This window comes from Coloeus monedula (assembly GCF_965178545.1).
Source record: "Coloeus monedula genome assembly, chromosome: Z".
In the NCBI taxonomy this organism is placed as follows: Eukaryota; Metazoa; Chordata; class Aves; order Passeriformes; family Corvidae; genus Coloeus; species Coloeus monedula.
In genome coordinates, this window is record NC_138822.1 from 21,204,440 (window position 1) to 21,232,247 (window position 27,808).

At 39.3% G+C, this 27,808-nt stretch overlaps 1 protein-coding gene across 2 annotated transcripts in view; it reads left to right on the top strand.

Moving 5' to 3' along the window:
* The window catches only part of ARB2A (ARB2 cotranscriptional regulator A), a 264,440-nt gene that overhangs the window by 23,211 nt on the left and 213,421 nt on the right, over positions 1 to 27,808 (top strand). For both annotated transcript variants that reach the window (XM_082301823.1, XM_082301824.1), the window contains 3 exons: positions 502 to 627; positions 3,836 to 3,937; positions 6,505 to 6,605. In XM_082301823.1, coding sequence (XP_082157949.1) covers positions 570 to 627; positions 3,836 to 3,937; positions 6,505 to 6,605 — 261 coding nt within the window. In that variant the 5' untranslated portion in view covers positions 502 to 569. The remainder of the gene's footprint in view (positions 1 to 501; positions 628 to 3,835; positions 3,938 to 6,504; positions 6,606 to 27,808) is intronic.

The window sequence follows — 27,808 nt, forward strand, 5'->3', positions numbered from 1 at the left end:
TCATCTTGCATACAGTGAGATTTGTTCTGTACTTTACACATTTCAATACCGATAATGTATTGTGGAAATCGTAGTGGTTTAAAATTGTGTGCTTCATGTAGTCTTACTAAAACAAAACTAAATAGTATAGTAAGGACAACAAAGTGGCGTTAACTGATGTAGAAAATACATAAAGGTTGTGGAAGTTCTGTTGGTTGTAGTTTGTTTTTTCTTGTATCTTGTATTTTGGACTTGCAGGTGTTGCACTTCTCTAAAAGGCTTATTGTTTACTGATGCTGATCACAAAAGAAGTTGTATTGATTAGATAGAAGGCCTTTTAGGATTAGGGACAGGTATTGTTCATTCTTGTGAACTTGAATCTTTAACCAAACTTGGTCAGACTTCGGGTTTATAATACTTAATTTTTTTTTTTTTTTGGTGGTGGTGTAAACAGTAGCAGATGAGAGTGATTGAAGGAGAACTCAGTAAATTTATTAATTTCCACCTCTTGTTCTTTTTCAGATTGTTCTTTGAATATTAATCCACATTTACCTCAGTATTTCAAAATCTGTTGATAGTTTGGGTAAATTATGGCTCAGCTCCAGCAAGGAGGCCCAGATGAAAAAGAGAAGACCACTGCATTAAAGGGTATGTCTTTTTGCCTTTTTTGCATGTATTGACATTTCAGAAATGATTGTTAAGGAAAGGAAAATAATATAATATAGCTATGAGTTAGAGCTTGGAAATTACAATACCAGAAGAGACTCTTAGTCCACCTGAGCTAATGCTTATTGTCTAAGGTGTGTCCATTTATCAGTATTTTCATAACATGGTATAAAACATAATGGTCTGTGGTAAGGAGTAACAGAATAAACTATTAATTGTTTTTAAAAATTTTAATAATTGTTGTTTGAGAAAGTTGACTGGTGCTTTTGTGTTCTTAGTTTGCAGCAGTTTTCATTTAATTTGTGTGACACTTTTGCTTTATAATTATGCAACCATATTGCAGCTTTTAAAAATCTCTTGGACTAGAATGCTAAAAGGAAAAAGGCTTTCAGTATGTGACTTCCATATTGGTTTCATAAAGTTCTGTTTGTATTGTATATTTTAAAAAATAAACTGATCTAAATGACTTAGGGGGAAAAAAATAACATAAATGACATGTTTTAGATAATGGCTTTCGGTTTTGGAAGTACACGAACTTGGTTAGACCTACAAGTAAGCTAACTAAATGTTGGTTTAAAGTGCTTGCATCACACAGTTGTATTCTAAATTGTCTTTCAGAGGAGAAAAAATAACATAGCTTGCCACTGCAGTGTACATCCTGGGTTTCTATCAAAGCATTATTAGAAAGTGGTGTTCTGTTGCATATGATGATAGATGGTGTTTCTTCAGTTGTGAGTTTTTTTGACATGTTTGGTAAAAACCTGTGTAGTGCTTTTATCAAACTTTATGCCAATTCTGTTCAATTAGCATATTTTGAGGAAGTTATAGTTCAGGTTTGGAAGTAAAAGTCCCATTTTATACTCAGCATTAGTTTGATTTTCATTAAGGATTAGTGTCATTGATGTGATTGAGTTATTTCCCATTGAGCTATAGAAAGTCTCCTGCAGATCACTCTGTTTTCAGCTCTGTTGAACTGTCTCAAATTGAGTTGGAAAGTCCAAGACCTTAGGTGAGAGTTGTGGATCAGATTTTGAAAGAATCTCAAAGTTGTAAGACACTTTAGATAATTTTAACTTGAAAAGTTGCGCAAGAAGAAAGTGGCCGTGTCAGTGGTTGCAGCTCAGAACAGGTGCAGTCTTCTTTAGAGACTGATGAAAACTGTAAGTCATGACAAGCTATACATACTGTAAGCATAATGTACTTCATATACTATGGTCCTTGATAATCAGGAGATTGATATTTTGTTGTATAGTAAGTGACACTTCTGTATGAATAGATCTCCAAATAGATTACAGTAAGAAAATAAGGAAACTCGAGTGAAATTAAATTCAAGGGGTGTGGTGTGACTGGAGTCTCTTTGTTGAGGAGAGAAAGATGTGCTAAAGACTGCCACCTTGATTTTGTCAAAGTACAGAGAAAGAAAGGACACACTTTTTACATACCGTTGTGAAAGAGTTCTATGACAAAATTCTTTTCTTTTTCCATATCATTTGGTTGAGAACCTAAGGAGCTCCTGCAGAACTTTCAAAGGACAGTACACAAGAACAAACACATGATTTCTTTCATGAAGTGAATTTCATGGGACTTGCTGTTAAACAAAAATGATGTAAAAGTGAGCTGTGGCTGGGAAAGCCAGATTTAGAAATCGCCTAGTCAATGTCTCATGTTAAGTAGACATTTAGATACCACAGAAGTACTCAGAAACCATAATACTCGTTGGAAAGATGTTGTATTTCAGCAACCATACCAGATGGCTTTTGATCCTCCAGCTTTGCCCAGTGGAATCACTCAGAAGGATGAGCTGGCACCAGTCATGGATGCTGGAATAAATGTCAAGTGAACTTGAAGAGCTGTAGAAGAGCCGATCAAGGCACCCTCAAGAACATTGAAGATAATCTTCAGTACCTTTTAAACAGTAGAAATTTTGAAGGGTTAATTGTGTCAGTCCTTAGCCTAGGTAATGTGGTAGCCTACTGGCAACAAGACCAAGCAAAAATAGTGGTAGAAAATAAAAAATAATTGTTTTAATGAAGATGGAAACATAGTTAATGCCAAACCAAACTTAAAGAAAATCAGTATTTTCAAACTGTTTTATTTTCTTTGAGCTACAATGTTGGATAATAATAAAGGTAAAAATCAATATACTTAGAGCACTCGACGTATTTCCTTGGCAATACATGGTATCTTGATTTATGAAACAATAGTTCAAAGTCAGCACTCAGTCAGTTAGCACTCCTGAACAGAAAGTTTGTATGGTCTTCAATTTCGTCTACGAAGAAGTAGGAAAAAATATTTTGGTGAAATCCTGCTGAATTGTTTCTTGATTTTTTTTAACATTAATAATCAGAAAATATGTAGAAGCATAGCATATTTAGAAGGATTGTGTGGGTGATAGGCAATGAGGAGAGGTCATTGTACACTATTACCTGTGTATGCAGTAATTGTTTGAAAGTTACATGTAGATGTAAAGATGTCCCCATAAGCTTGCCTCTGGTTAAATGTAAATCCTTGAATATAGGGTAAAGAATGTAGATTATGCTAATTTTAGTGTACTTGCATTAGTGACTGCAGGTTGTACCAGGCCATAGAGTCCTGATGTGTAAAGGATGTGTATGCCATGGCCTGCTATTAAACAAATGGGAGTTTTCTCTACCATGATAGCTATTAAAGGAGGTGGTTGAGAAAAGGATTCAGGTCTAACAGTCTGTTTGGGTATCAAAGGAAAGGCTAAGGACTGGTGTGGTCACAGCTGGTAAATGCTAGTGAGATTATGTGCATCAGGTAATCTAAACTCAAGAAGGCAGTCAAGACTCTATCAGTGATTTGATACTGAAGCTATGATAACTTTGTGTTAAAACCATGATGCCTACCAGAGACTTATTTTCTAACACTGAGGTAATGAATCATTGAAACAAATTACTATGTCTTTGGTGACTTGTCTGGACATTTTTTGATCAACATAGAGACAAATAGGTTGGTAAATAAATAAATGAGTATGTATATGGGCAATGATGTCCAGCTTTTTGATCTTGAACAGGAATTCCTGTAACAGTGTCCTGTGTTTAGTAATATTGGGATATTCTTCTGCCCATAAGATCTACAAATCTCAACAAACATACTTTGTCAGTGTTAGAAGGGAAATAAAAAAGACACAGCATGCATTATATAATTTTTTCTTTTTCTTTTTTAGATTTATTGTCTAGAATAGACTTGGATGAACTAATGAAAAAAGATGAGCCGCCACTTGAATTTCCTGATACTTTGGAAGGATTTGAGTACCTTTTTAATGAAAGTAAGTCACATGATACTTTGTAAAGATTATACTTAGAATAATGTTGAGGGGTTATCAGAAATTGAATTATACCTCGTAAGTCCCTATTAAAATTTCATACTTTCCTGTTAGGAATAAAATTTTAAACTTTAGTGCTGGTAGACTTATAAATCTTAATAAAATGTTTTTTATTTCATAAAATTATCACGAAAATCCCTCATTTCATACAATGTTATGGAGTTGTACTGGGCCTACTTTATGACTGTTTTCTGTTACAGAAGTGTTGATACAAAAATTCTGAAAGTAGTTTCTGTAGCATTTAAAAATCAAAATTAAAGACTGGTCACTTATTTAAGGAATGTTTTATTTACTGATCCATTTTTATAGCTACAAAAGAAGTTGTTTGTCAGATAATAATTTGTCCCAACTATTCCATTAATACTAATAGAAAAACACCTATGTATGTTGATGGAAGGATAAGGAATGTGATAGACTGTCTTCTGGTGCAATTTTTCATTGCAGCCAAGTGTGTGATGACTACAACCAAGTACTTCCAGCTAGCTCAGTCTGTGTGTTAAATGACTTAGTATTTATAATTTCCAGTGCATGTATTTTAAAATGCAGGTGAGAAATGAGCCTCTGAGCTAAAGTAATACCAGACTGCAGGAAGTGACTCTTTCAAGATTGTTTAAAACCTGTAGGACAAATGGGAATGTTTACAATTCTACTTCTTTGCAGTGCCTGCTCTGTGAACAGAGGAACTTTAGTTTCTAAATCTGCCTGTTTTACATCTTCCACTTTTAAGGGAAAAAAAAAAGAGCTTTCCTTTAAATGATAGTCATTTATGCAACACTTAGCTTTTTAATACCCTGATGGCTTTCACAGGAAGGTACTTAGAGACTAAAAGTGTCATGAAAGTGATGCTCTTTCTTTGATGGAAGGAGTTCAGCTCTGTCACTTTTCAGCTCCTTATTTTTAGATCTGCACAGTGTCTACTGTCTTCCTTACTGACTTCAGAGTTAATGGTTCATATGTGGTTGATAAAAAGGGCTGAAATTTGAATTTTGGGGAATGAATTATGTTACTGAATATTCCATTACTAACCTCACAGCCCTAGTGATTTCCATAGAGTGGAGGAAAACCTATTCATATACTATAGGTCAGCAAAGCAAAAAAGTCACCATTTTGCTTTTGTACATTTAATTCAAATGTTCAGTCATATACTTTTATGTCATAATCATGCTTCTTTTTATGGTGGAAAAGTACAGAAGTTTTCTATCAGATTATTTAAATCTGAAGAAGGCAGGGGTTCCAGAAAGCCAAAGGAAAAATATAGCAGATATTTGTTACTTGTGGTGAGAGCCAGTTCATGTACTGTTGAATGGTGTATTTGAAGAGTATATATCTGAGAAGGAGCATCTGAAAGTAAAGTTATGATGAAAAATGTGAGAAGGACGATGGGATAGGAAGCTGTGGAGAAATACTTCCTTGGTGTCTAGTACATGAGGAAAGGCAGGTCTGGAAAAAAGTTAAATCAGCAGATAAGCACAACTATTATGGATATCAGATCTCAAGTATTTTATTTAAAGCATCAGGAATCAAAGTGTAAATGTTTTGAAAATACATGAACCAAGCAATTTTCTTCTATTCAAGAGGAAACATTGCAGACAAACCTTTGTTTCATCCTGCAGACATTTCAGCATTCAAGGTTTACTTGCACATATCTCTGTTTTTAATGTTTCACTGATGCAATGCAGTTTTGTAATGCTCTGAGATCATAAGTTGTGTTTTGTCTGATAGGCTGAAACATTGTTGGTAAGATACTTGTTTTCTGTAGTTTGCTTCCTACTGGTTGCTATTTTATTATCATCATTGTTTTAATGCAGTCCATATCTTCACCAGTGGTTGGGTAGGCTGGTAACTTTGGCTATAAACAAGGCCAACTACAGGAAGTTACAATGAATGAAAAAGTAGTGTGTGACTTTGGTCTGAACACACATTCTGCTTTATTCTACTGTTGTGATCTCAGTGTACCCTAAATCTAGGAATTCTTACTTGATTTCACTGTGCCTTGGAGTTAAAGTATTTTCCCTAGCTGTGGACATGGATTTTTCAGATTAGTTTAGAAAGTTGTTAGGCTTGAAGATAAATCATTCCCTTACTTCCAGCTTCCAGCCACTTTTGTATTAGCATTTCTTTACAATGCAGTTGGTTTTGAAGTAGAGGATTTATAGCTACAATTTGATCACCTGCAGATCAGATATTAACTGCTAATGTTTACATTTCACTGTTAATTCACAGCAGTGGAGACATAAATATGTTTTGTGAAGCAGTTTGGCATTTGATATCTGCATGCAATTTTACTGTCATAATTTCTGTTTAGCTTTATCTAGCAGTATATACCATAACATGGGAATGTATTTTGTTGTGCTACAATTGTTTTCTGTTAAAAAGCCTATAACAAAACATGAGGAGGAATTCATAATAGCTCGATTTTTAGATGTAGACTTCTTTTAAAATTTTCAGCAATTAAATGTGTCTTTCAATGAAGAAGTATATTAACTGTAGTGATTTTGTTTCTTTTACAGAAGGACAATTAAGACACATTAAAACTGGGGAGCCATTTGTTTTTAATTATCGTGAAGATTTGCATAGATGGAACCAAAAGCGCTATGAAGCTCTTGGAGAGGTACATAATTTGTGTGTGTGTACATATATATGTGTGTGTACATATATATGTGTGTGTACATATATATATATGTAATTGTATGTATCTATATGTGCATGTGTGTATGTATGAATGTGTGTATATATATGTGTGTGTGTTCATGTGTGATGGGTTTTGTTTCCCTGTAGAAGTGATACTTTCACATATGTTAAAGTTTTAGTGAGGCTTCAGTCATTTAATAGAAGGTATTTCAGGATTTATTGCATATTAATGCTCTAACAGTAATTTCTATTGTTTGCTGTATAGCTTAGGGTGTGATTTTGACTACTATTTGACTTTAGTATATCTTCAAAATAGAATATCTTCTACCTACGTAAATCAGAATATTATACAGTGCAGTATTTTCTTTAACCTTAGTCACTTCATGGATTACAAAGTTGTGTCATTTTACATTTTAGCTAAAGATAAATGCATTGGTTGATTTTTCTCATGTTACCAGGAAATACTAGGAACCACTATATGAAGTAGAAATCTAAAGATGAATTGATTAAATATTTGTTGATGTATTACATATTTGGCTACTGGTACTTCCTAGGTGGTTCAGCCCCTCACAGCTACCCACTCACTCCTCACTATGGGATAGGGGAGAGAATCAGAAGGGTAAAAGTGAAAAATTCACAGGCTGAGTTACAGTTTTAATAGGTAAAGTGAAAGCAGTACACACAGTAAGAAATCAATTCACTTCTTTACATCAGCAGGCAGATGTATAGCCATCTGCAGGAAGGCAGGGCTTGTTTGTGCACAGTGGTGCCTTGGGAAAACAAGTGCCTTATCCATAGAATCCTAGAATGGGTTTGGGTTGGAAGGGACCTTAAAGGTCACCTAGTTCCAATGCCCTGCCATGGGCAGGGACACCCTCTACTACATGAAGTTAGTTGAAGCCCCGACCTTGAAGGCTGACAGGGATGGGGCATCCCCAGCTTCTGTGGGCAAAGTCATCCAGTGCCTCACCACTGTCACAGTCAAGAATTTCTTCCTAATATCTAATATAAACCTACTCCCTTTTGCTAAGTTTGAAGCTATTTGCCTTTGTCCTATTGCTCCAAGTTCTTGTCAATAGTCCCTCTCCAGCTCTCTTGTAGCCCCTTTACTGGCAGGTGCTGTAATGTCACCCTGGAGCCTTCTCTTCTCCAGGTTGAACAACCCAAACTCTCTCAGACTGTCTACATAGGAGAGGTGCTCCAGCCCTTTGGGGCTGCTCTGTGCTTGCTCGCTCAACCACTGTTTAATTTGTGTGTCAGCCTGGGCTCTCTGCTGAAAGTGCTGGAGCTGCCCAGCTGTTTGTCCCACCAGAGGTTTGTTACCAGGGATTGATGAAGCTTGCTTTTTATCTTCTCCTCCTCATTCCTGCAAGAACAGTGGCAGGGAGCAGACAGTGGGTGAGACTACTGCAGGTGCTTCTCACATCTTTTCACTTTGTATATTTTTCTAAAAAAAGGGATTGTGCTACATGTAGACACAAGATGTTGCTGTGTCTCCATTGTTCATGTTACTTGATACACATTTCTTCTGAGAGGAAACACTGTTGCATGGCTTGTGTGTACAGACCTTTGTGTGTGTCTACATTGTTCAAATATTCCCATTTTCCAAGTAAAGATGGACAAGACACAACTCTAAAGACCAGTATGTCTCCATGTGGGTTCCTGTGCCACCACACCTTCCTGTGCATGTTTGGAAATAACGTGGCAAATTTCACATTCTGTGCATCTGAAAAGTTGAACATAGCTTCAACCCACAGTAGTATGAACAACTTCTTGTGATTTTTGGTTGGCTAGGATTATGTGTATGTGTTCTGGGAGTGGGGATCTTACATCTGTGATCTGTGTTGTGCATTTTGCCTTAGTTATAATCATTCTCCATGTTCAAGTTTGAATAATCTTTGAAAATCCACTTTGTTTATATTGGTAGGTAAACGGCAAGGAAGGCTTAAGGCCAGGTATCTGACAGAGACAATTGTTCTAAGCTGTCTGTTTTGTACTTTTGGGGAAAAATCTCATCTGTGTTTCAGTCTGTTTCTGCTAGGTGCTAGGTAATACAAAGTTGTTCCAACAAGCCACAAATTTATAAATGTTCCATTGTCTGGTTTGGGCATAGTAATTTGGGAACACAGGGGATGATAATCCTTGGCATTTATTCACATAACTAAAATCTCATTTTGTGTCATAAATTAGTGGGTCACTGATGCAAATGTTGAATAGTGTATCACCCTCTGATTACTTGTTTTGTAGTCTAAGGTGAAGATGCTTTTAGCAAACTGTGATAGCTTAACAAGCAGTAGCTCAAATGATTTGTAAAATGATGTAGTAAAATCTAGCCTTAGGCGTTTGCTTTGAAACATCATCTTTTGGTTGTAGAAGTTCTTTAATGTGCGTTTATGGTTCAATTATGTAGCTGGTCATACAGTGAGATGATGAAGTAGCTAGATTTGTATCCCTGAACAAAAGTGGTTTATGTATTCAGTGTTTCTGTGGTTAGCTCAGTCATTGCACGCTGGTTTTGTAATTTTTAAAGGGTATATCTATGTCCTGCACAAGACAACTTTTTTACTGTACGTATGTATGTTGTGGGCTGCTTTCAATGTGTTTTTAATGATTTTAAGAAGTGAGTATACTCCCTGGCCTTATGCTACCAGCATCATTCTCTCATTCCTGGAGCATTAATAAATTTCAATCTGGTTATCCATGACTTTTTTGCTGATAAAAGTCATGAATACGCTATCTGTGATGTTCTGCCATTTTTCTGATTATATGGAAATTGATTCTTCAAAAATTAAAATGATTTGTCAATGTCTCCACTCCTTACATCTCTTTATTCTTCATTCACTGATCAGTTATTTCAGGCACACAATTTTTTCTTCAGCCTTTTGATACGTGTTGTTAATAGACAATTTAGTGAACTGTTCATAATTTTGTGATTCTGGTTCAGTCATTGCTATTGTGGCATTGAATTTTGTAGAGCCTCTCCATTTGCTTTTTAAAAATTAAAATGGCAACAGAAGTGCATAGAACATGGTGTTGCAGCTGCTTCCAACTGACAGATAATCCATGTGGCAAGTTTGAAGTACGATTGAGAAAAATTTTGTGACAACAGTTTAGTTGTTGCAGACATACCCCAGTTCGAGGACGAATTTTAAATTTTTTTTCCAGCTTTGAGTTACAGAGATTTGGATTCAAGGTTAAACTCCAGATTAGACTCACATGATAGTGTCTCCTTGCATTTTAAGTAGATGTGTGTGCCTATTATTTGTACTGCACTTGCAGATGATATTATGACTACTGAAATTGCCAACAGTCAGCTTCAGTCCCTGCCTTATCATTACATTGAAATTAGTTAGAATTACAAAGAAAATACTGCTAATAGCTGTTGCTGGGTATAAGATACATGTGTGTGGCGTTAGGGCGATCGCTGCTGTGTTCCCCAAAGCGCCTCGGGCGCGAGACCCTTCGGGTGCGGCACTATAGCCACTAGCAACCTTCTCCTTTCTGGCCCGCGCCGCTGTTTAAGCGCTGATGACACACACGCACACACTCAAGCCAGACAGCTCAATATTACCAGAGATCCGGAGCCAAGGAGGGCCCTCCGCATGGCACGCTCCACAGACGAGGTTTATTTCATGCTCCACGGAGGAGACCAGGTGCGAGAGAGAAAGAGCGTATTCATGATCCGCTTTACATAGGTTACGGAGCCAGTGATCTGAGGGGACATGGGCGGTACAAAGGCGAGACCAGGGAAGGGAACCAATGAGCAGAGGGAAGGGGCGGAGCGGGGATGAGGTCAGGTATGCCGCCACAGGCTGCTGGGAGAGGTAGTTTTCTTCAACCAGGGTCTGGGGCGTGTGTAAAGCTACATTTCATCCGCAAGGAATATTGAGAGAGGCTTTTCCTTTACTTTACCGAGATCTCAAATAACTGAGTTTTTCCACCAGCAGGCCTTTGCTATTTCGGGGCTCTCTGGCCCACCAGCTGGCTCAGCTGTTGGCTTAGTGACCTCAACAGCTGGGACTTCACCTTTCATTTTGCCAGTCACATAGGTTGTGTTGATAATGAGTTTTTCTATGAAAAAGTGTATGTTGACTTTTTCCTTCCGCAGTCATGTAGTACCCAGAGTATCCCTAGCATCAGAAGGCAGATATTGTCCGTCACTTTGCATGTCTCTTACAGCGTAAAGGCAGTTATAAGTCATTGATTACTTGGAGGCCATTGAACACTGGCATTAATATTTTTGAGAGTGCCATCTCTAATGATGAGACTTTTACCTGTACTGACAGTTTGCTTGTCTACCAATGTCTTGCAGAATTAAAAGAGGAGTTGTAAATATGTAGATTATAATGAGGACCATGACATAAATGTCTCTGCTGTGACCCTATTCAAGTTTATGCCATGTCTTGTAATTGCAGCCTATCTGACCTGCAGAATTCTGTAAGCAGGTAACAAAACAATTGTGGTGGTTTTTCTGCAGTTACCACAGTACAATATTTTGTATTTATGTAGAACAGATATGTAAAGCAAAGAAATAGAACACTTAAATCAGAAACTCCTTATGTGTTTCATGTATGATAAGATACAGTTAATTTTATGTCATCAGAGAAGTTTTGTTCCACTAAATAAACTGCTTTAAAGTATGTTCACACTGTTAGGTCCAGCTCACCATGAAGTAGATTGCCATCAAGTTTAATATTTGAGTGGTGTGAGTGGGATAAGTGTGTAGAATTATGACCTTGACAGCCCATAATTAAGATGGCTAAGTAGTAAAATGGGATTTATTTTTTCCAGATCTCCTTTAAGTTAAAGAACAGCTTGGTCTCAACATGATTTAAAAAATAAGCATTCACCTGCTACTAATTTCCTCCTTGGTTGCAAAGATCATTATTTGTTTTGATGACTGAGAGGCTATTTACATAGCACAAAAGCATAGAGCAGCAGAAGAGGACATGTAAGTTAATGAAGAAGGAAGCATTAAGTAGTCTGCATTTGAAAGGGTAGCTTCTTGCATGAATAACCCAAAATCTGATGATAGGCTGCACGTGCACCTGATAGTACTTAAGGTCCAATCTTGCAGCCAGAGCTCATGTGAATAAACTCAATAGGTCTGATCTTGTGAATAAGGACCGCAGGATCAAGTTTCAAATAAAATGTGCAGATGATTAGTAGAAATCTTTACATTCTTAGTTTCAGTTTCTTTACAGTTTATCACTGAATATTCCAAATTTTCTCTGGCTAGCAACACTTCAATATAATAAAGTACGTGCTGCAAGCAAAATTGTTTGTGTATCTTGACTTCTTATAATGTATTTGCTGTTGGGTTATGTTGTGATTGGAAAAATTCTTCTTACTGAGTCAAGAAAATAAATTTGTAGTGATGTAACGTATTGTTGGATTCATGAACATTTAACTTTTTGGGATGCATGCTTGACTTGGGCTATTGAAGAGATTGTTCTGTTCAGAGATGAGATGCCAAATACTTAACAGGTGTCTGTGGAGTATATGTGAATTGAATTTTTTTAGTGTCCTGTATTACAGTCAGATAAGGGTGAACTTCCATGGAGGTAGCAAAAAGGCTCACTGAAACTCTTTCTAACTCATATTTCAGAGGGAGAGTTAAAGCATCTAATTGAAATATCTCCCCCATCCTTATTTTTGAAAGTGGGTAATTTTTGTTTGTGTGGTCTCGTTTGATAGTGCTATTTCTCTGCAAGTTATGCCCCATTTGGGTGGTTTAGGAGTGGTACTCTCCAGTTCAGTGCTCCCACTGAGGCGTTCCAAACCATGTGCTGCTTCCTTCCTTCACCCTCCCTCTTCTTCCCCTGTAATGGGATGGAGATGATAATTGTGGGCAAAAAAGTAAACATCATGGGTTGAGATAAGAACAGTTTGCTGGAAACATCAATGAGATAAGAAAACTAACAGAAACAGCCACAATATTAGTTGAAAGAGTGTACAAAAGTGAGAGAGTGATTTACATGCAAAATGCTCACTGCGAAGGTTTGACCCATGCAGCCAGGCTTCATTGCTCCGGCAGTGAGCATTTTCCTGTTTGTGGAAAATGACAAGGTGGTATAGAATAACCTCTGGATCCTAGCAGTGCCCCCACTCTGGCTGCTGCAAAAACAAACCCTGTCCTGGCCAGAATCAGGATCTACTAATTAGGATCTACACCCATCTACTAATGAACATTGCAGAAGTTTTTTTGCTTTAGCAAAATTTTACAGTGGAGTCAATGTCACAAAAAATATTTAGAATTGCACCTCTGCTTGAGGTACACATCTTGTTTCCCCACCCATCTGCCTTACCCATGAAGTGCACTCAGGTCCTTAAACAAAAATAATCCCACTGATGGGTTTGCCTTTGTTGGAGGCAGGACTAATGCAAACTGCCATCCCTAACAGATTCCTCATATGCACCATGGTAACTCTGTCCCTTCTACAGGATACATGAATGTTTAGATTGGCAGGGCCAGCTTGACTGGTGGCGCCTCTAGTGTTAACTAACCAGGTAGTCTTCAAATAACTGTAGATCCCAGTATTTGAAGTTCCCACCATCCATTGCTTTCAGTGTGCTTTTAACAGTGCATTGTACTGTTCAATTTTCCCAGAGGCTGATGCATGGCAGGGAATATGATACCCACTCAATACTGTGCTCTCTGGCCCAGGCGTCTCTGAGGCTATTTTTAAAATGAGTCCCATTGTACAACTCAATTCTTTCTGGGGTGCCATGTCACCACAGGACTTGCTTTTCAAAGCCCAAGATGGTGTTCCAGGCAGTGGTGTGAGCCACAGGGTGCATCTCCAGCCATCCAGTGGTTCTTTACACCACCGTCAGCATGTAGGGCCTGCCTTGGCTGGTTTGCAGGAGTGTGATGTAATTTACCTGCCAAACCTCCCCATATTTATATTCCGACCATCATCCACCATACCACAGGGGCTTTACCTGCTTGATCACAGAGCATGTTTCATGGTTATGGATAACATGGGACATAGTGTCCATCGTTAAATCCACCCCATGATTAAGTCAATCACGAGCCCATCTGTATTGTATCTCTTCCCTGATGACCTGAGGAATCATGGGCCCACCAGCAAGAAACAATTCACCCTTATGCTGTCAATCCAGATGCACCCGAGACACTTTAATCTTGGCAGCCCAATCCACCTGTCCATTGTTGTGATTCTCTTCAGTAGCCCGACTCCTGGGTGTGTGTGCACCTACACGATGTACTTTTACAGCCAACTTCTCTACCTGGGTAGCAATGTCTTGCCACAATTCATCAGCCTAGCTGGGTTTACCTCTGTGCTGCCAGTTGGTCTTTTTCCATTGGTCCAGCCACCCCCTAAGAGCATTTGCTACCATCCACAAGTCGGTGTAGAGTAGAGCACTGTCCTCTTCTCTCATTCTGTGATATCTAAAGCCAGCTGGATGGCTTTCAGCTCTGCAACCCGCCTTGTCCCTCCATAGCTCTGTGACTCGCCATGTAGAACTCTGTAGAGCTGCTTTCTGTTTTCACTGTAGCCCAACCATACAGCAGGAACCATCAGTGAAGAGATCATATTGCTTTTCATTTTCTGGTAGCTGATTGATTATATGATGGGACCTCATCAGCATGTGTAACCACCTCCTCCTCTTCTGATGATGATAATCCACATTTTTAGCTTTTGGGCCAATTCATGATGACTTCCAAGATCCCTGAGCAGCTGGTGTTTCCTGTTCAAGCTTTCTGTGCGATCAGAGTGATCCAATTACTCCACATAGTATCAGTGGCATGATGTGTGGAAGGGACTTTTCCTTTGAACATCCCACCCAGCACTGGCAGTCGGGGTGCCAGGAAGAGCTGTTCTTTGGTGCCCATCACTTCTGAAGCTGCTCAAACCTCTTCATAAGCTGCCAGGATCTCTTTTTCAGTTGTGATGTAGTGGGCCTCAGATCTTTTGTATCCCCAAATCCTCTAATCTCCTCAGGTACTCTTCCAGAGACTCCAGGAAGAACCATTCTCCCCATCTGCAGCATAGACCACATTTTTCACATCTTTGCTGTCCTGACTGGCCCCAGAGCTACTGCATCAACAATCTCCTGTTTGATTTGTTCAAAAGCTTGTCGTTCAGGACACCACTTAAAATCATTCTTCTTCCAGGTCACATGATAGAGAGCACTCACAATCTGACTGTAATCTGGAATATGCGTCCACCAAAAACCCACAACATCTAAGAAAGCCTGTTTTTCCTTCTTGCTGGTTGGCAGGGACAGAGCTGCTATTTGGTTGACCACATCCATTGGAATCCAGTAATGTCCATCTTGCCATTTTAATCGTAAAAAAGGATTTTCCTGGACAGGTCCCATCAGCTTACTTTGCATTACAGCAAAAGCAGCCTTCAGGGGGATTTGGATTATGTTCTCCCCTTTTTCACAGACTTCCTCTGCTGTGTTCCTGCATGTGATGTTGTCATCAGTGTAGGTGTTCTGGAGCCTCACCCTTTTCCAGTGCAGTCTGGATCAGTCCAGCGCAAGTAGTGGGCCTGGGTTTCCACCCTTTGCACACCCAGTTCCAGGTGTACTTAGTGCCCCTCCAGGTGTCAGCAAACTTTGGCCTGCACTCTGCTGCTGAAGACATGGAGAAGAACACATTTGCAGTCTCAATTGAGGCACCACTTTGCTGCCCTGGACTCCAGTTTGTACTGAAGTTCTAGCATGTTCTAGCGCAGCAGTGCTCAATGGTGATGTGACTTCTTTCAGGCCACAGTAGTCCACTGTCAGTTTCTGCTCTCCACTGGACTTACACACTGGCCGTATGAGACTATTAACCAGTAAGTTAGTCTTGCTGGCCACTCCCTGGCTCTCCAGTTCAGGAACCATCTCATGGATGGGGGTCACAGAGTCCTTGCTGGCATGGTGTTATCGATGGTGCACTTCTGTGGTAGTGACTGGTACCTGTTACTCTTCTACCCTCAGCAGTCCCACTGCAAAAGGGTCCTCTGAGAGACCAGGCAAGGTATTCAGCTGTCTAATTGTCTCCACAGCAGCTCTCTGAAAAGCTCACTAATGGCCTTTTGAGGTCCTTTAAATACTCTCTGTTACAACCTGCCCCTGAAGGTGAGGGTAATCCCAGTTTTTGCTAATAGATCTCTTGGAACAGATTTGAGCAAAATGACACTGAGTCATTGGTGTTTTAAAATATATATAAGCAGGTTCTATTTTAGAACACTTTAGTTGTAATGGAAGGTTGTAATGGTAATATAGCTGGTTTAGTTATCATTATTGACTTGGTTTAAGATAGTTTAAGAGGGACACTCTAAAATGATTTACTTCCCCTTAGTTTAACCAATAAGGAGAAATGTATATGAGTAGATGTAAGTGAAAAAATATAATAGTTTACTAAAAAACTGGAATAGTGACAGGCAAAAAAAAAGTTTGTTTTTTTTTTATATATATATATATAATAACAGCAGCAGTATTAATAAGAAAAGTGTACGAAAAAGAGTGATTTACATGCAAAATGCTCACCGTGGAGCCTGACCTGACCCCACAGCAGCCATGCTACCCCAACCAGAAGAGACCCTTTCTCCCTGAAGGAGAGTCCGCTCCCGCTGGCCTAGCAATGATGTGAGGTGGTAGAGAACAACCTTTTCTGGGTCCCAGCCATGCTCCCTCCTGGCTACTGCAAAAATTAACCCTGTCCTGGCCAGACCAGGACAACCATCTACTGATGAATGTTGCAGAATGTTTTTTGCTTTAGTAAAATTTTACAGTGGAGTCAATGTCACAAAAAAACATTTAGAGTTGCAGTATTTGGACAAAAATGTAAAGGTAGGCAGAAGAGACAGATTACCCAAGATCTTTAAAATATGTGAAGGTGTGATCTTATTTCATATCACACAGAGAAGAATCTATGTGGAATAAAGAATCTTGAGTGTACCAGTTGAATGAAGAGCCTAAATGAGTCCTATCACTTTATAGACAGCAAGGGCAATTATAAATGCAGTTCTTTAGGAGTCCATGTCTTATTATTATAGGGTTTTTTTCATACTGGTTTGATTATTTTCAGTTTTTTCTAGGTAAGTGTGAAATAGAAAAATGGCAAAGAAGACTTCAAACAAATTAGGTAAAGCAACTCAAATTGGGGCATGGTACTGAATTGCTCTCTAATAGTAGTTCCTAAGCTGTAAGTAATACACTTCTAGAAAGTTCCAGTCCTTTTACTTTTCCCGTTTTTTAATCAATGTTTTTGATAATAGAGAAAGACAGTGGAGGCAGCAGAAAAAAAATTAAATTAAATATATGTGCAGTCTTCATAATTTTATAAAGATTTCAGCTTTTAACAATCTGTTTATTTTCAACATTTCTTTTTTCTGAGTGAAGTAAAGGGACAGTTAGGATTCAGGACTGTTTAACAGTACCTACAGAAATTTAAATATGAATCTTCATTACATGCAGTATATTCATTTCCATATGCTAAATCGGCTTTCAAAATCTAGTGTTTGTGAAGACTTTTTAGCAGAATGATTATGTCAGATGTGCTTCAGTGAACTCTTCTAGTTTGCAGGCAGCAATTGGCAGTAGGTTAGTTCATCAGAGTAACATGACAGTTCGCGAAAGTTTAAGAGATAGTTTTATAATTATTGTTAGCATGATTCCTGAAAGAAATGATGAGCATCTCATAAACCCAGATGGGAGTTTGTTACATTGTTGATAAATGTGTTTTACATTTTAAAATTGATAAACAGTGAAAAGCAGAGAAGATACAATAAGGCAGATGGTTGTTTATAAAGCACTTGTAAGTTGCTTCAATTCAAAGAACGGTACTAATTGTTAAAAAGAACACAAAAATTGGAATAGGAGGAATATTTCAATGGGTTCATCATGAGCTTTTTAAAAATAAAACCTTCAGCGGCTTTAGTTCAATTAGAACCATTCTTGCCATTTGGGTTTACATGCAAAAGTTTAGACTCTCAGTTCTTAATAAACTTTTGTACCAGCCGTTTTCATGTAGCTGAAATTAAAGCTGCAGCTAATCTACCTGTATGGATCCATTTCTTTCTTCTTTTTTTTTTTTTTTTTTTTTGGTGGTTTGGAAAAAAAAATTATTGCACAGCAGAATAAAGTTGAATTATCATTGGACTTAATCATCACTTCCATTTAAAAACAATGAGCAGCAAAATCCAAACTCAGCAGAGATTTTGCAGGAAGGAAGTAAAATGGAAGCTAGTTGACTATTTCCTGTTAAAGGAATGGTGAGAAAAATGCTTTTTTGACCTTACGTAACCAGAATAAATATACATTTAAGTAGTGCTTAGGCAGAACACCAGTCACTATGTGTGATGACTTGGTGCACCTTTCTCTTGTGAACGTTCAGGTTGTTTTTCCATTAGTGATCTTAAAAGTTTCCATGAAAGGCGCATTATTTTCCTTCTTTTTCAGCATGTGTTTTTTGAAAAACAGATATGTAGATTACTGCTTTCATCAAGCAACTCTTCTAAAGTATATTTATTTTCAGTTGCCGAACTCCAGAAGAGTTTGTTCAGTTTCACAGTATTTTCAGCTTTTGCATGATAAAGACTTCTATGCTTTCTGTATTTTCAACAAGACACCTATACATCTCATTTTTCTGGGAATATTTTTATTAACGTTTAGCAGAATAGTGATACTGTCAATAAAGCTGTATCAGCTGTGTCAGTCCTTAATAGAAATAATTTGTTAAGTTGCAAAGTTGTATCAGGCTGATCAGCTAAAAATATGCAGACGGCTTTTATGCAGGAACATCCTAACTGTGATTATAGATACAGCTCTATTTGCATACTCTAGTGTTGGAGCTTTCTGGTATAAAGGAGACCCTAGATGAAAGTTACTCCTGTGAAGTGGAAGAGCTGACCATGGTAAATGGAGCTACGCTCATACTATGACCGTGAAGCTGATTTCTAGGGGAGAAAATGTGCTGGTTTTCAAGTTTTGTAAGGTGGTCATATATAATGATTCACTTAAGTTTTGTGAAGTTTGTATGAATATTTCAGAAGAAGCACCAGAAATCTTCTGTACCTGTTATCTAATTCTTTGGGAAGGGCGCTGAATGTCAAGACTGTTGCAGTCAGAATGTGACATAGACAGAGAGGAAAGAACAATTGCTTTAATCTCTTGCTCCATAGTTAAATCCAAAAGAGTTAATTGCTCTAGGCAATGTTGGCCTACTTTTATGCCAGTTCAGGATAATATTTCAACTCTAGGAAAAGTTTGAAAGCTTTTCATGTGCAACTGTCTTCTTCCATTTTTGGTACCAAACAGCTGTTTTGTCTACATGCTGTCAGGTTTTGTCCTTAGCCTTAATTATGGGAAAAGGAGTTTCAAGCTCTTGCTAGTGAAGTAAACATTTTCGAAGGCCTTACAACTGGATGTCTCAATACCTAGCTCTAAAACTCTACAGGGAGTTGATAGGTTTGATCAGGATTGGTGTTCTTACCCAGCTTTCAGTATGTGTCCTTTAGAATGGTGGTTTCTAACCTGAGGGTAAGTGCTCCAGAGAAAGTAACTAGGGAAGCAAACCCACCACTACTTAGCAATCCATGTCTTTACTAGAAAAACATGTCAAGGTCTGCACAATTTAAGTTCAAAAATGCAGATCTTTAAGAAACCAGAATAAGCGCATCCTTCAGTAAGAGCTTGTTTCATTTTGTGCTAGTTTGAAAACAAACCAGTGGGAGATAGCAAGTCAGAATTAAAATTTAATAGGAAAATTAAAATGCAATAGTACAAGAACACTAGGAGAGTCAGGATACAACCTGACACCCTGTTAGTCAGGGTGGTGGTAGCAGTCCAGATGAAGTGGTCCTGTTGAAGTGATGATTTTCTAGAAGGGTCTGGTCTTCACCTGAAGGTCCAGTGATAGCTCTTGTCCTCTGGGAATCCAGTTGCTAAGGGCTGAGTGTGCTGTTCCAAACCTCAGATTATATCCAGGTGGGAATGCTTGGCTCCTCCCCCTGGGCGGAGCATCTCACAATGGGATGATGTAATTCTATGAGTCATGCAGTGAGGCTTGATAGCCCATTAACAGAAGTTATCACCCGGAGGGAGTTATCAGGGATGTGTCATGGAAGAGATAAAGAACATTGCCCCATGTGGTTTTAACAGGTGGTGATGGAATACATACTTTTGGTTACATCTTACATTGTAACCTAAGACACATTTAAAGTGTATCCACTTTAAATAGCAAGCTATGCCTCTTTTAGGTGCTGTTGGTATGGATCCTGCGAACTAGTCCCAGATTCCTCTATTATTCAAGTTCAATGGGACAAACCTGGTTGTGTGTACAGACTAGGGAGCAAGCGGCTGGGAAGCAGTGCTGTGCAAAGGGACTTGGGGTTTTTTGTTAATGCCAAGCTGCATGTCAGTGAACAATACGCCCTGGCAGCCGGGGGCATCAGGCCCAGCACTGCCAGCCAGCCAGGGGATGGGATTGTCCTGCTCTGCTCTGCACTGGGGTGATCTCACCCTGAGTATTGTGTGCAGTTTTGGGCACCATAATATAAAAAAGACATTAAGCTGTTAGCAATCCACGGGAGGGCCATTAGGATGGTGAAGGATCTGGAGGAGAAGCCTTATGAGAGGTGGCTGAGGTCACTTGGTTTGTTTGGCCTGGAGGAGACTGAGGGAAGACCTTGTCATGATCTTAACATCCTGACAGGCAGAAGTGGAGGGGCAAGAACTGATCTCTTTCTTCTTGTGTACCAATGACAGGACAAAAGGAGACAACATGCAGCTGAGTTGAGGAAGGTTCAGGTTAAATATGAGGAAAAATTTCTTCACCCAGAGGTGGTTGGACACTGCAGCAGGTTCCCCAGGGAAGTGGTCACAGCACCAAGGCTGTCTGAGTTCAAGAAGCATTTGGACAACACTCTCGGGGACATGGTGTGATTCTTTGGGCTGTCCAGTGCAGAGCAAGGCATTGAACTCAATGATCCTCATGGATCCTTCCAACTCAGCTTATTCTGTGACCCTATGAAGGTTTCAGTTTCAAAGTGTGTATTGCCTTCCACCAACTGACTTTTCATGTGTCATGATGTGTCATGATGCACTTGAAAAGGTATTATCTGGTAGTATGTATACTGCTACTCAATTCTATTGTGTTTAGCAAAAGTGCACCTTTAGAGTGTTGTGTACCTTGAAATCAGTTTGTGTAGTAGAAAAGGAAACAGCTTGTTTGATAACATGAGCTTATACTCACAGCTGTTAGCCAGGATCAGAGCTCTTGTTTGTCCTGAATGTTGATCTACTGTTAAGTTTACAGTGTCACATCTCTTTTTTCTGAAGTATTTTGGGAATGTCAGGGACCATTGTATGCTACTTTGCTAGGACTACATAAGATTAAACATGAAGTAAAAGGTCTGATAAATTCTTGCAGATATCAGCATAGTTCAGTGCTCTTGGTCACAGTGTCTAGTATGCAAAAAATACTTCCAGATGTATATGATTGTAGGTAAATAAAATTCAAATAATTTTCTCAGCAGATAAGTTGAATTCAGCTTCTGGAAGTTATCAAGGTGCATACTGAGTTGCAAGTACATGACTTCAAGTTTTATCAGTTCTCCATCAGTAAGCTAAAACTGCAAATTAATGAAGTACATCATTAATATTTCTTTCTGGAACGTCTTCCTTTATACAGATACTGTATGATTGGGTAATTACAAAGTAAATCTGTAAGATGATATTCACTTATCTTTCTGTAAGACAAACCTGGTGTCAGGTCACAGTTTACCTAAGAATTAAAATATATTTTTTCTTTTCTTTAACTGTCTTATAGAAAGTTATACTCCTTGGTGAACTGCTCAGTATGTTCTTCTGGTTTCATTTTCTTGGGCTTACCTTTCCACCTTCACGGGAAACCAATTGAGGATATTATCAGATAGATTAGAAAGAAGAATTTATTTGGCTGAAATATTAAATGAACTACTAATAATTTTTGACATAAAAATAGCCTGTAATCCCAGAGATAATATAGGTAAAACGAACCTAAAGAAATCATGAGGTGACTATCAGGCTTCCTAGAGATGAGCCCAAGGGTGGTAAGCCCAAGTCAGGGGTAAAGGCAAAGTGAAGATTGATGCACATTTTTAATGCTATTTAGTATTTTGTTGGACAGGCTACATTCAGTAACAGAAAAGATCCTAACTTAGGTCATAGGAACATGTATTTGGGATGATTTACAATATTCAGGAGTGCAGATGTTCTTGATTCTGCGTTACAAGTCGTAATTTTAAGAATACTATGTTGGGAAAATAAGGCACATTAGCCAGCAGCACAAATAGCAGAAGTCACGATACTCACTTCTCAACCCAGCGAAACCAAGATTGTTTGGCTGACTATCAAAAGGAGAATTCAGGAGGGCAAGCAATGACCTCCAGGCCATTTGCAGGAGATTTTAAAAGGCTCTAGGGAGTGCTGCAAACAGGAGTGGGCAAACAGGCAGGGCACGGCGTGTTAGTGAGTGCGTGGCACAGCAGTTTGCAGGCAGTTCCCGCAGGCAGTTCCCACAGGCAGGATGAGCAGGAACGGTGCAGCCACACTCCTGGTGGTGGGGTGTGTCTTTTGGCTGGTTGGAGGGTGCTTTTTCCATCCCCCCCCAAACCATGGTTAGCAAATGATCAAAAGCCATTGCTGCTGCTGCCAGCCAAAGTGTGCTAACCCAAGCAGAGTCCCCCAAGGACACAGTTGTCCAGACCCCTGGCTGCAGGGAGTGTCCGAGCCTGGGGGCAGTACCAGAGGACAGTGCAAAAGACACCTGTGTGTGGTGTGAGCAGGTGAATGATCTGCTCTGTCTGGTGGCAGGGCTTAAGGAAGAACTGGGAAGGCTGAGGAGTGTTAGGGAGAGTGAAAGAGAAATAGACTTGTGGACTTACAGCCTTGCAAACCTGCGAGAAATTCAGCAGGACTCAGAGGAGCCTTGACCCTCTTACCGTCAGGCAGAAGGAGGAGACCTAGCAGATGGGGGGAATGGAAATGGGTACCCAATCAGAGAGGTTGTAAAATTCCCTCCTGACCCCCATCACCCTCCCAGGTGCCCTTACAGAGTGGGTACGAGGCCCTGGGTCCAGAGGGTCAGGCAGATGACACTAAAGAAAAACATCTGTCTGGAGAATCTTCCACCTGCACTTCGTCTGTCAGATGCATCACAGCCTCAGGAATTAAGAATAAAAGAAGGATAGTTGTAGTAGGTGATTCCCTTCTGAGGGGAACTGAGGGCCCTGTATGTCAACCAGACCCATGCCACAGTGAAGTCTGATGCCTTCCTGGGGCCCAGGTATGGGATATCACCAGGAGACTCCCTGAAATAATTCAGCCCTCTGATTATTACCCACTGCTGGTTGTCCAGATTGGCAGTGATGAGGTTTACAAGAAGGGGGTACCAGGGTCATTAAAAAGGATGTCAGGGCTCTGGATTGATTGGTTGATGGGGCAGGAGCACAGGTGTTGTTCTGCTCAGTTCCTTCTGGAGCAGGGATGAAAAATGAAAGGAACAGGAAAACCCATGTTATCAATGCATGGTTTAAGGGCTGGTGTAATCAGAATTTTGGTTTCTTTACCATGGGCAATTTTTACAGCACCAGGCCTTCTTGAGTCAGATGGGCTCCATCTGTCTAACAAAGGCAAAAGGGTTCTAGCCCATGAGTCGGCAGGGCTGACTGAGAGGGCTTTAAACCAGGTTTGAAGAGGGAAGGGGATGAAACCAGGCTTCCTAGAGATGAGCCCAAGGGTGGTAAGCCCGAGTCAGGGGTAAAGTCAGCAGCCCAGCTGAAGTGCCTTTACACTGGTGCAGGCAGCATGGGTAACAAACAAGAGGAGCTGAAGCCATGAGACAGCAGGAAAGCTGTGACACAGTCATCATCACAGAAATGTGGCGGCATGACTCGCATGACTGGAGCGCCGCAGTGGGTGGCTGCAAGCTCTTCACAAGAGACAGGTGAGGCAGGAGAGGTGGGCGGGTGGCTCTGTATGTTAGGGAGGCTCTCAACACCATGGAGCTGGAGATCAATGACAAAAAGATCAAGTACCATGGGTAAGAATCAGGGGAAGGCCAGCAAGGCTGACATTCTGGTGGGAGTCTCTTATAGACCAGCCAAGCAGAGTGAAGAGATTATTCTATAAGCATTATTCTACAAGCAGCTGGAGGGTGTTTCAAGATCGCCAGCCCTTGTTCTTGTAGGGGATTTAACCTGCCAGATACCTGCTGGGAGCTCAGCACAGTGGGAAAGAGGCAGTCCAGGAGATTCTTGGAATGTATGGAGGAGAGCCTCTTGTCACAGCTGGTGAGCGAGCGTGCCAGGGGTGGGGCTCTGCTAGGCCTGCTGTTTGCAAACAGAGAGGAGCTGGTGGGAGACGTGGTGGTCAGAGGCCATCTGGGGCACAGTGACCATGAAATAGAGCTTTCAATTCTTGCTGAAGTAAGGAGGGGCCTCCACAAGACTTCTATCCTGTATTTCCAGAGGACGGACTTTGGGCTATTCATGAGACTGATTCAGAAAGTTCCCTGGGAAACAGCCCTTGAAAACAAAGTGATCCAGGAAGGTGGACATACTTTAAGAAATAAATCTTGAAGGCACAGGAGCAGACTGTTCCTGTGTGCTGAAAGAGAAGCCAGTGGGGAAGAAGACTGGCCTAGCTGAGCAGGGAGCTTTCCCAGGAACTCAGGGGGAAAAAAAAAAGAGGGTGGAAAAAGGAGTGGGCAACTCAGGAAGTGTTCAAGGATGTTGTTAGGTCATGCAGAAAGAAAATTAGAGATGCAAAAGCTCTGTTAGAAGTTAATCTGGCCACTTTTGTAAATGACAATAACAAGTGTTTTTATAAATACATTAATAAAAAAAGGAACAAGGAAAACCTCCATTCTTTATTGAATACTGGGGGCTGAAAATAATCACCAAAGATGAGGTATAGGCTGGTGTACTTCACACCTTAGTCTCAGTCTCCAACAGTAAAACTGGTTGTCCTTGGGACAACTGGCCTCCTGAGCTGGTAGACAGGGATGGGGAGGAGATTAAATGCCCTGTAATCCAGGAGGAGGTAGGTAGTGACCGACTGTGTGACTTAGATGTTCACAAGTCTGTAGGGGGATGTTTAGCATCAGCAGAAGTCCTATGAGGAGCTTCTGAAGGAGCTGGAGTTGTTTAGCCTGGAGAAAGAGGGTCCTTTTCAGCTAAAATTAAGTAAATCCTGTTTACTTTGACACACTAGTGTTCTGGAGCACAGTGGCAAAATGGCGAGGACATCTTGCTATGGAAAGAAGGTATTATTTAGAGTTCTGCTCTGGATTTACATAAAATTAATCTTCAGGCCAGTGAATATTTATCTGGTCATTTCTGCTGAGCAATGAAAGGTAGCACAGTTAGATGATGCTTGACACATCACTGACTTTCTTGTCTGTGACTACAGAAGCTGGTGTGCTTTAACTGTGTTAATCTGATATGTCATTTGGTTTTGACATGGATTTTTAACCTTTTGAAACCAGAGCACTGCCTCTCCACTTAAACAGTGGTTTTATCCATAACAGTTGGAATAATCAAAACTGCTCTTTCTTCCAGATCCCTTTTCATAACTCATCTCTACTATGAAATTTAGAGATATGATAGTTGTAGCTATATAGATAGGATTGGAATATTAAAATGTATTTATAATCTTCATTTAAACTTGTTCCACTGTTAAACTTTTGAGCTTTTTTTCGTTTCCATCTTTCTTTTGCAAACTTTTCATCATTGTGTTTCTTATCTCAGCTTGGGACAAGGGTCTTGCTTTCTGCAGATGTTTAACTGCTTGTAGTGCAAGGTGCTTGGTTAATTAATTATGAATCCTCTGCTTAATGCTGATACATATATATTTATATGTATGTATATTTTTTTTTAAAAATAGAGAATTTCCATAAGATACACTTTGTAATTAAGCCATTTCTAAAGCCAAATAATTGTCAAGTGATTTCTAAAATTAGAGATGGATCTCTTAAAAAGGAAAAAAAAAAGGAAAACAAAAAATAAACCAACAGGTGTCAGCAAAGACCATGTAACAACACATTGGTTCAAATCACATCAACAGTATATGCTGCATTCATGGCAAATCTCTGTTGTCTTTCATTTAATTCTCTTGAAAGATCTTGAGATCCTAGTCGTGATCAGTCAGCTCAAAATCCAGAGTATCACAACTGTGTATTAAGGTTAAATTGAATCGCTTTCAATAGAAAACACAAGAAATGACATAGAGATAATGTCAGTTCCATCTTAATGAATTGTTCTTCCACACTATAATCCAAGTGAAGTCTTTGTGGATTTTTAAAATGCCACTGATTTTGTTTCTCTGTGTTTTTTTTTTTTTTCCTTTTTTGGCTTGCTGAACTGAGGCTTTAGAAAGTCCATTCGGCTTTTAGGATTTTTTGTTCTAGAATGGTGATGGTGAGGGGTATTTTTTTGTTTGCTTGTCCCAGTTCTTAGGTAAGTCTGTATCCAAGAGCAGTATGTTAAAAAGTTCGTTGCATCTCTCATTAGTACATATTGGCAGGTTTGTCACCTCAGGGTCAAAGGAAAGCTCATTCAACCAAGGCAATGGCAGCCACAGTAGCAAGCCTCAGGTTAGTCCCACCACTTGAGATTTGCTGCAGGGCAGTCAGTTGGAATTAATCTTGCATTTGTTTCACTGAACATTGTTGCTCTTACACTGCAATGAGGAAAACATTGTGGGTAGACTATGTCATAAGGATTGTTTCCCTCTTGTGCTTATTTTCTCTTTTTGCATTGAAGTGCCTATTACCAATGAGGAGACAAATCTATCAAATAACAAAATCCATTACTCATAATGACATTGATAAGCTTCTAGTGGTTTATATGTGTTTATTTTTAAGATAAGTTACAAAACTTCCAACCTGTGTACTCTGACTTGAAGTTCTTAGAAAATACTAGTAGTGCTATGGAGTCTAATCTCTTATGCTGAGTAGAAATTATTTGAAAATAGTATCCTTTTTATGCTCATGGAAGTTCCATTTTTGAGAAACTTAGATTCAAGAGATTGTAACTTTTAATGTCAGGTCTGAATTAATAGTTAAAATAATTTCAGAGGTCTGAGGAGCTGATAGTGAATCTCTTGGTGTACTGTAAGAAGTTAAGTCAAAGATACAATTTACAAAAAGAAAGAATACAAAGGCAAATGAGGCTGATTTTGGTATGTCTATGTGGATTTCTGAGGTGAACTGGTAATGTTCAGCTGTTAGACATTTTAAGTGCAGTTCTGTCACAGGACGGGAGTTGACAAATAAACCTAAAGTCACATTAGTTTTGCATCTCTAAAGAAAAGGAAACAAACCCTTGCATTTTTCTTCAAGTTCAAGAAGTTATGTCTGAGTGACTTATTGCAGAGGGTAGACGTGGTCAGACTTCGGCAATTTCTAAACCAAAAATATCACTAATAATTTTAATTCTATTTTCTCCTCTTTTTTCTGTAATGTGTGTTCATGTAGGAGATTAAACTGAGGTTAAAAGATAGTTATCTGAGAATGTTACTGGAGGAATAATAAACTACTAATGACACTAATAATGTATTAACCCTTTTATGATACAACTTAGGAAAACCCAAGAAGTCAGTCAAGAAGGAAAATGCCATTGTAGCTGTGTTTTATTAGCTAAAGTCTACTTAATTTTAAATATACTATCTCTATTTTTCTGAAAAATCTTTGCACTCATAAAAACGTGCAATGAAAATTATTGCCACTAGATTCTCTTACTCTCTCCACTCTCATTTACTTTGAGAACTGTCTAAAAATTAATGAAAAGTGATCTGACAGAGTCTTTAATGAGTATTTTTTCACAAGCTGGTATCTTTGGAGGTAGAAGCCCCTAGTGTAAGTGTATCATTGCCAACACATCTCACTCATGGTGGGAAGTGGCCATTCCTAACTTTGAGGGAGTAGTTCTGTCTCCGTTCATATTTAATCCTTGGAGCAGTGAAAAGTGATAGCAAGAGCAGTAATGGGGATGATGGCTTTCTGTTTGTGTTTTGAATATCTGTAAATGAGGAATATGATGTGGGAGATCTCAGATCCATCCAGCTGGATCTGGTCCACCAGAAGAATATATTTAATCCATAGTTTTGTCCATTTTATTTTTTTTGCCAAAATCTGCTACAAGTGTGTAGGAGTAGGCAGTGGTGTGGACAACTTGAGTT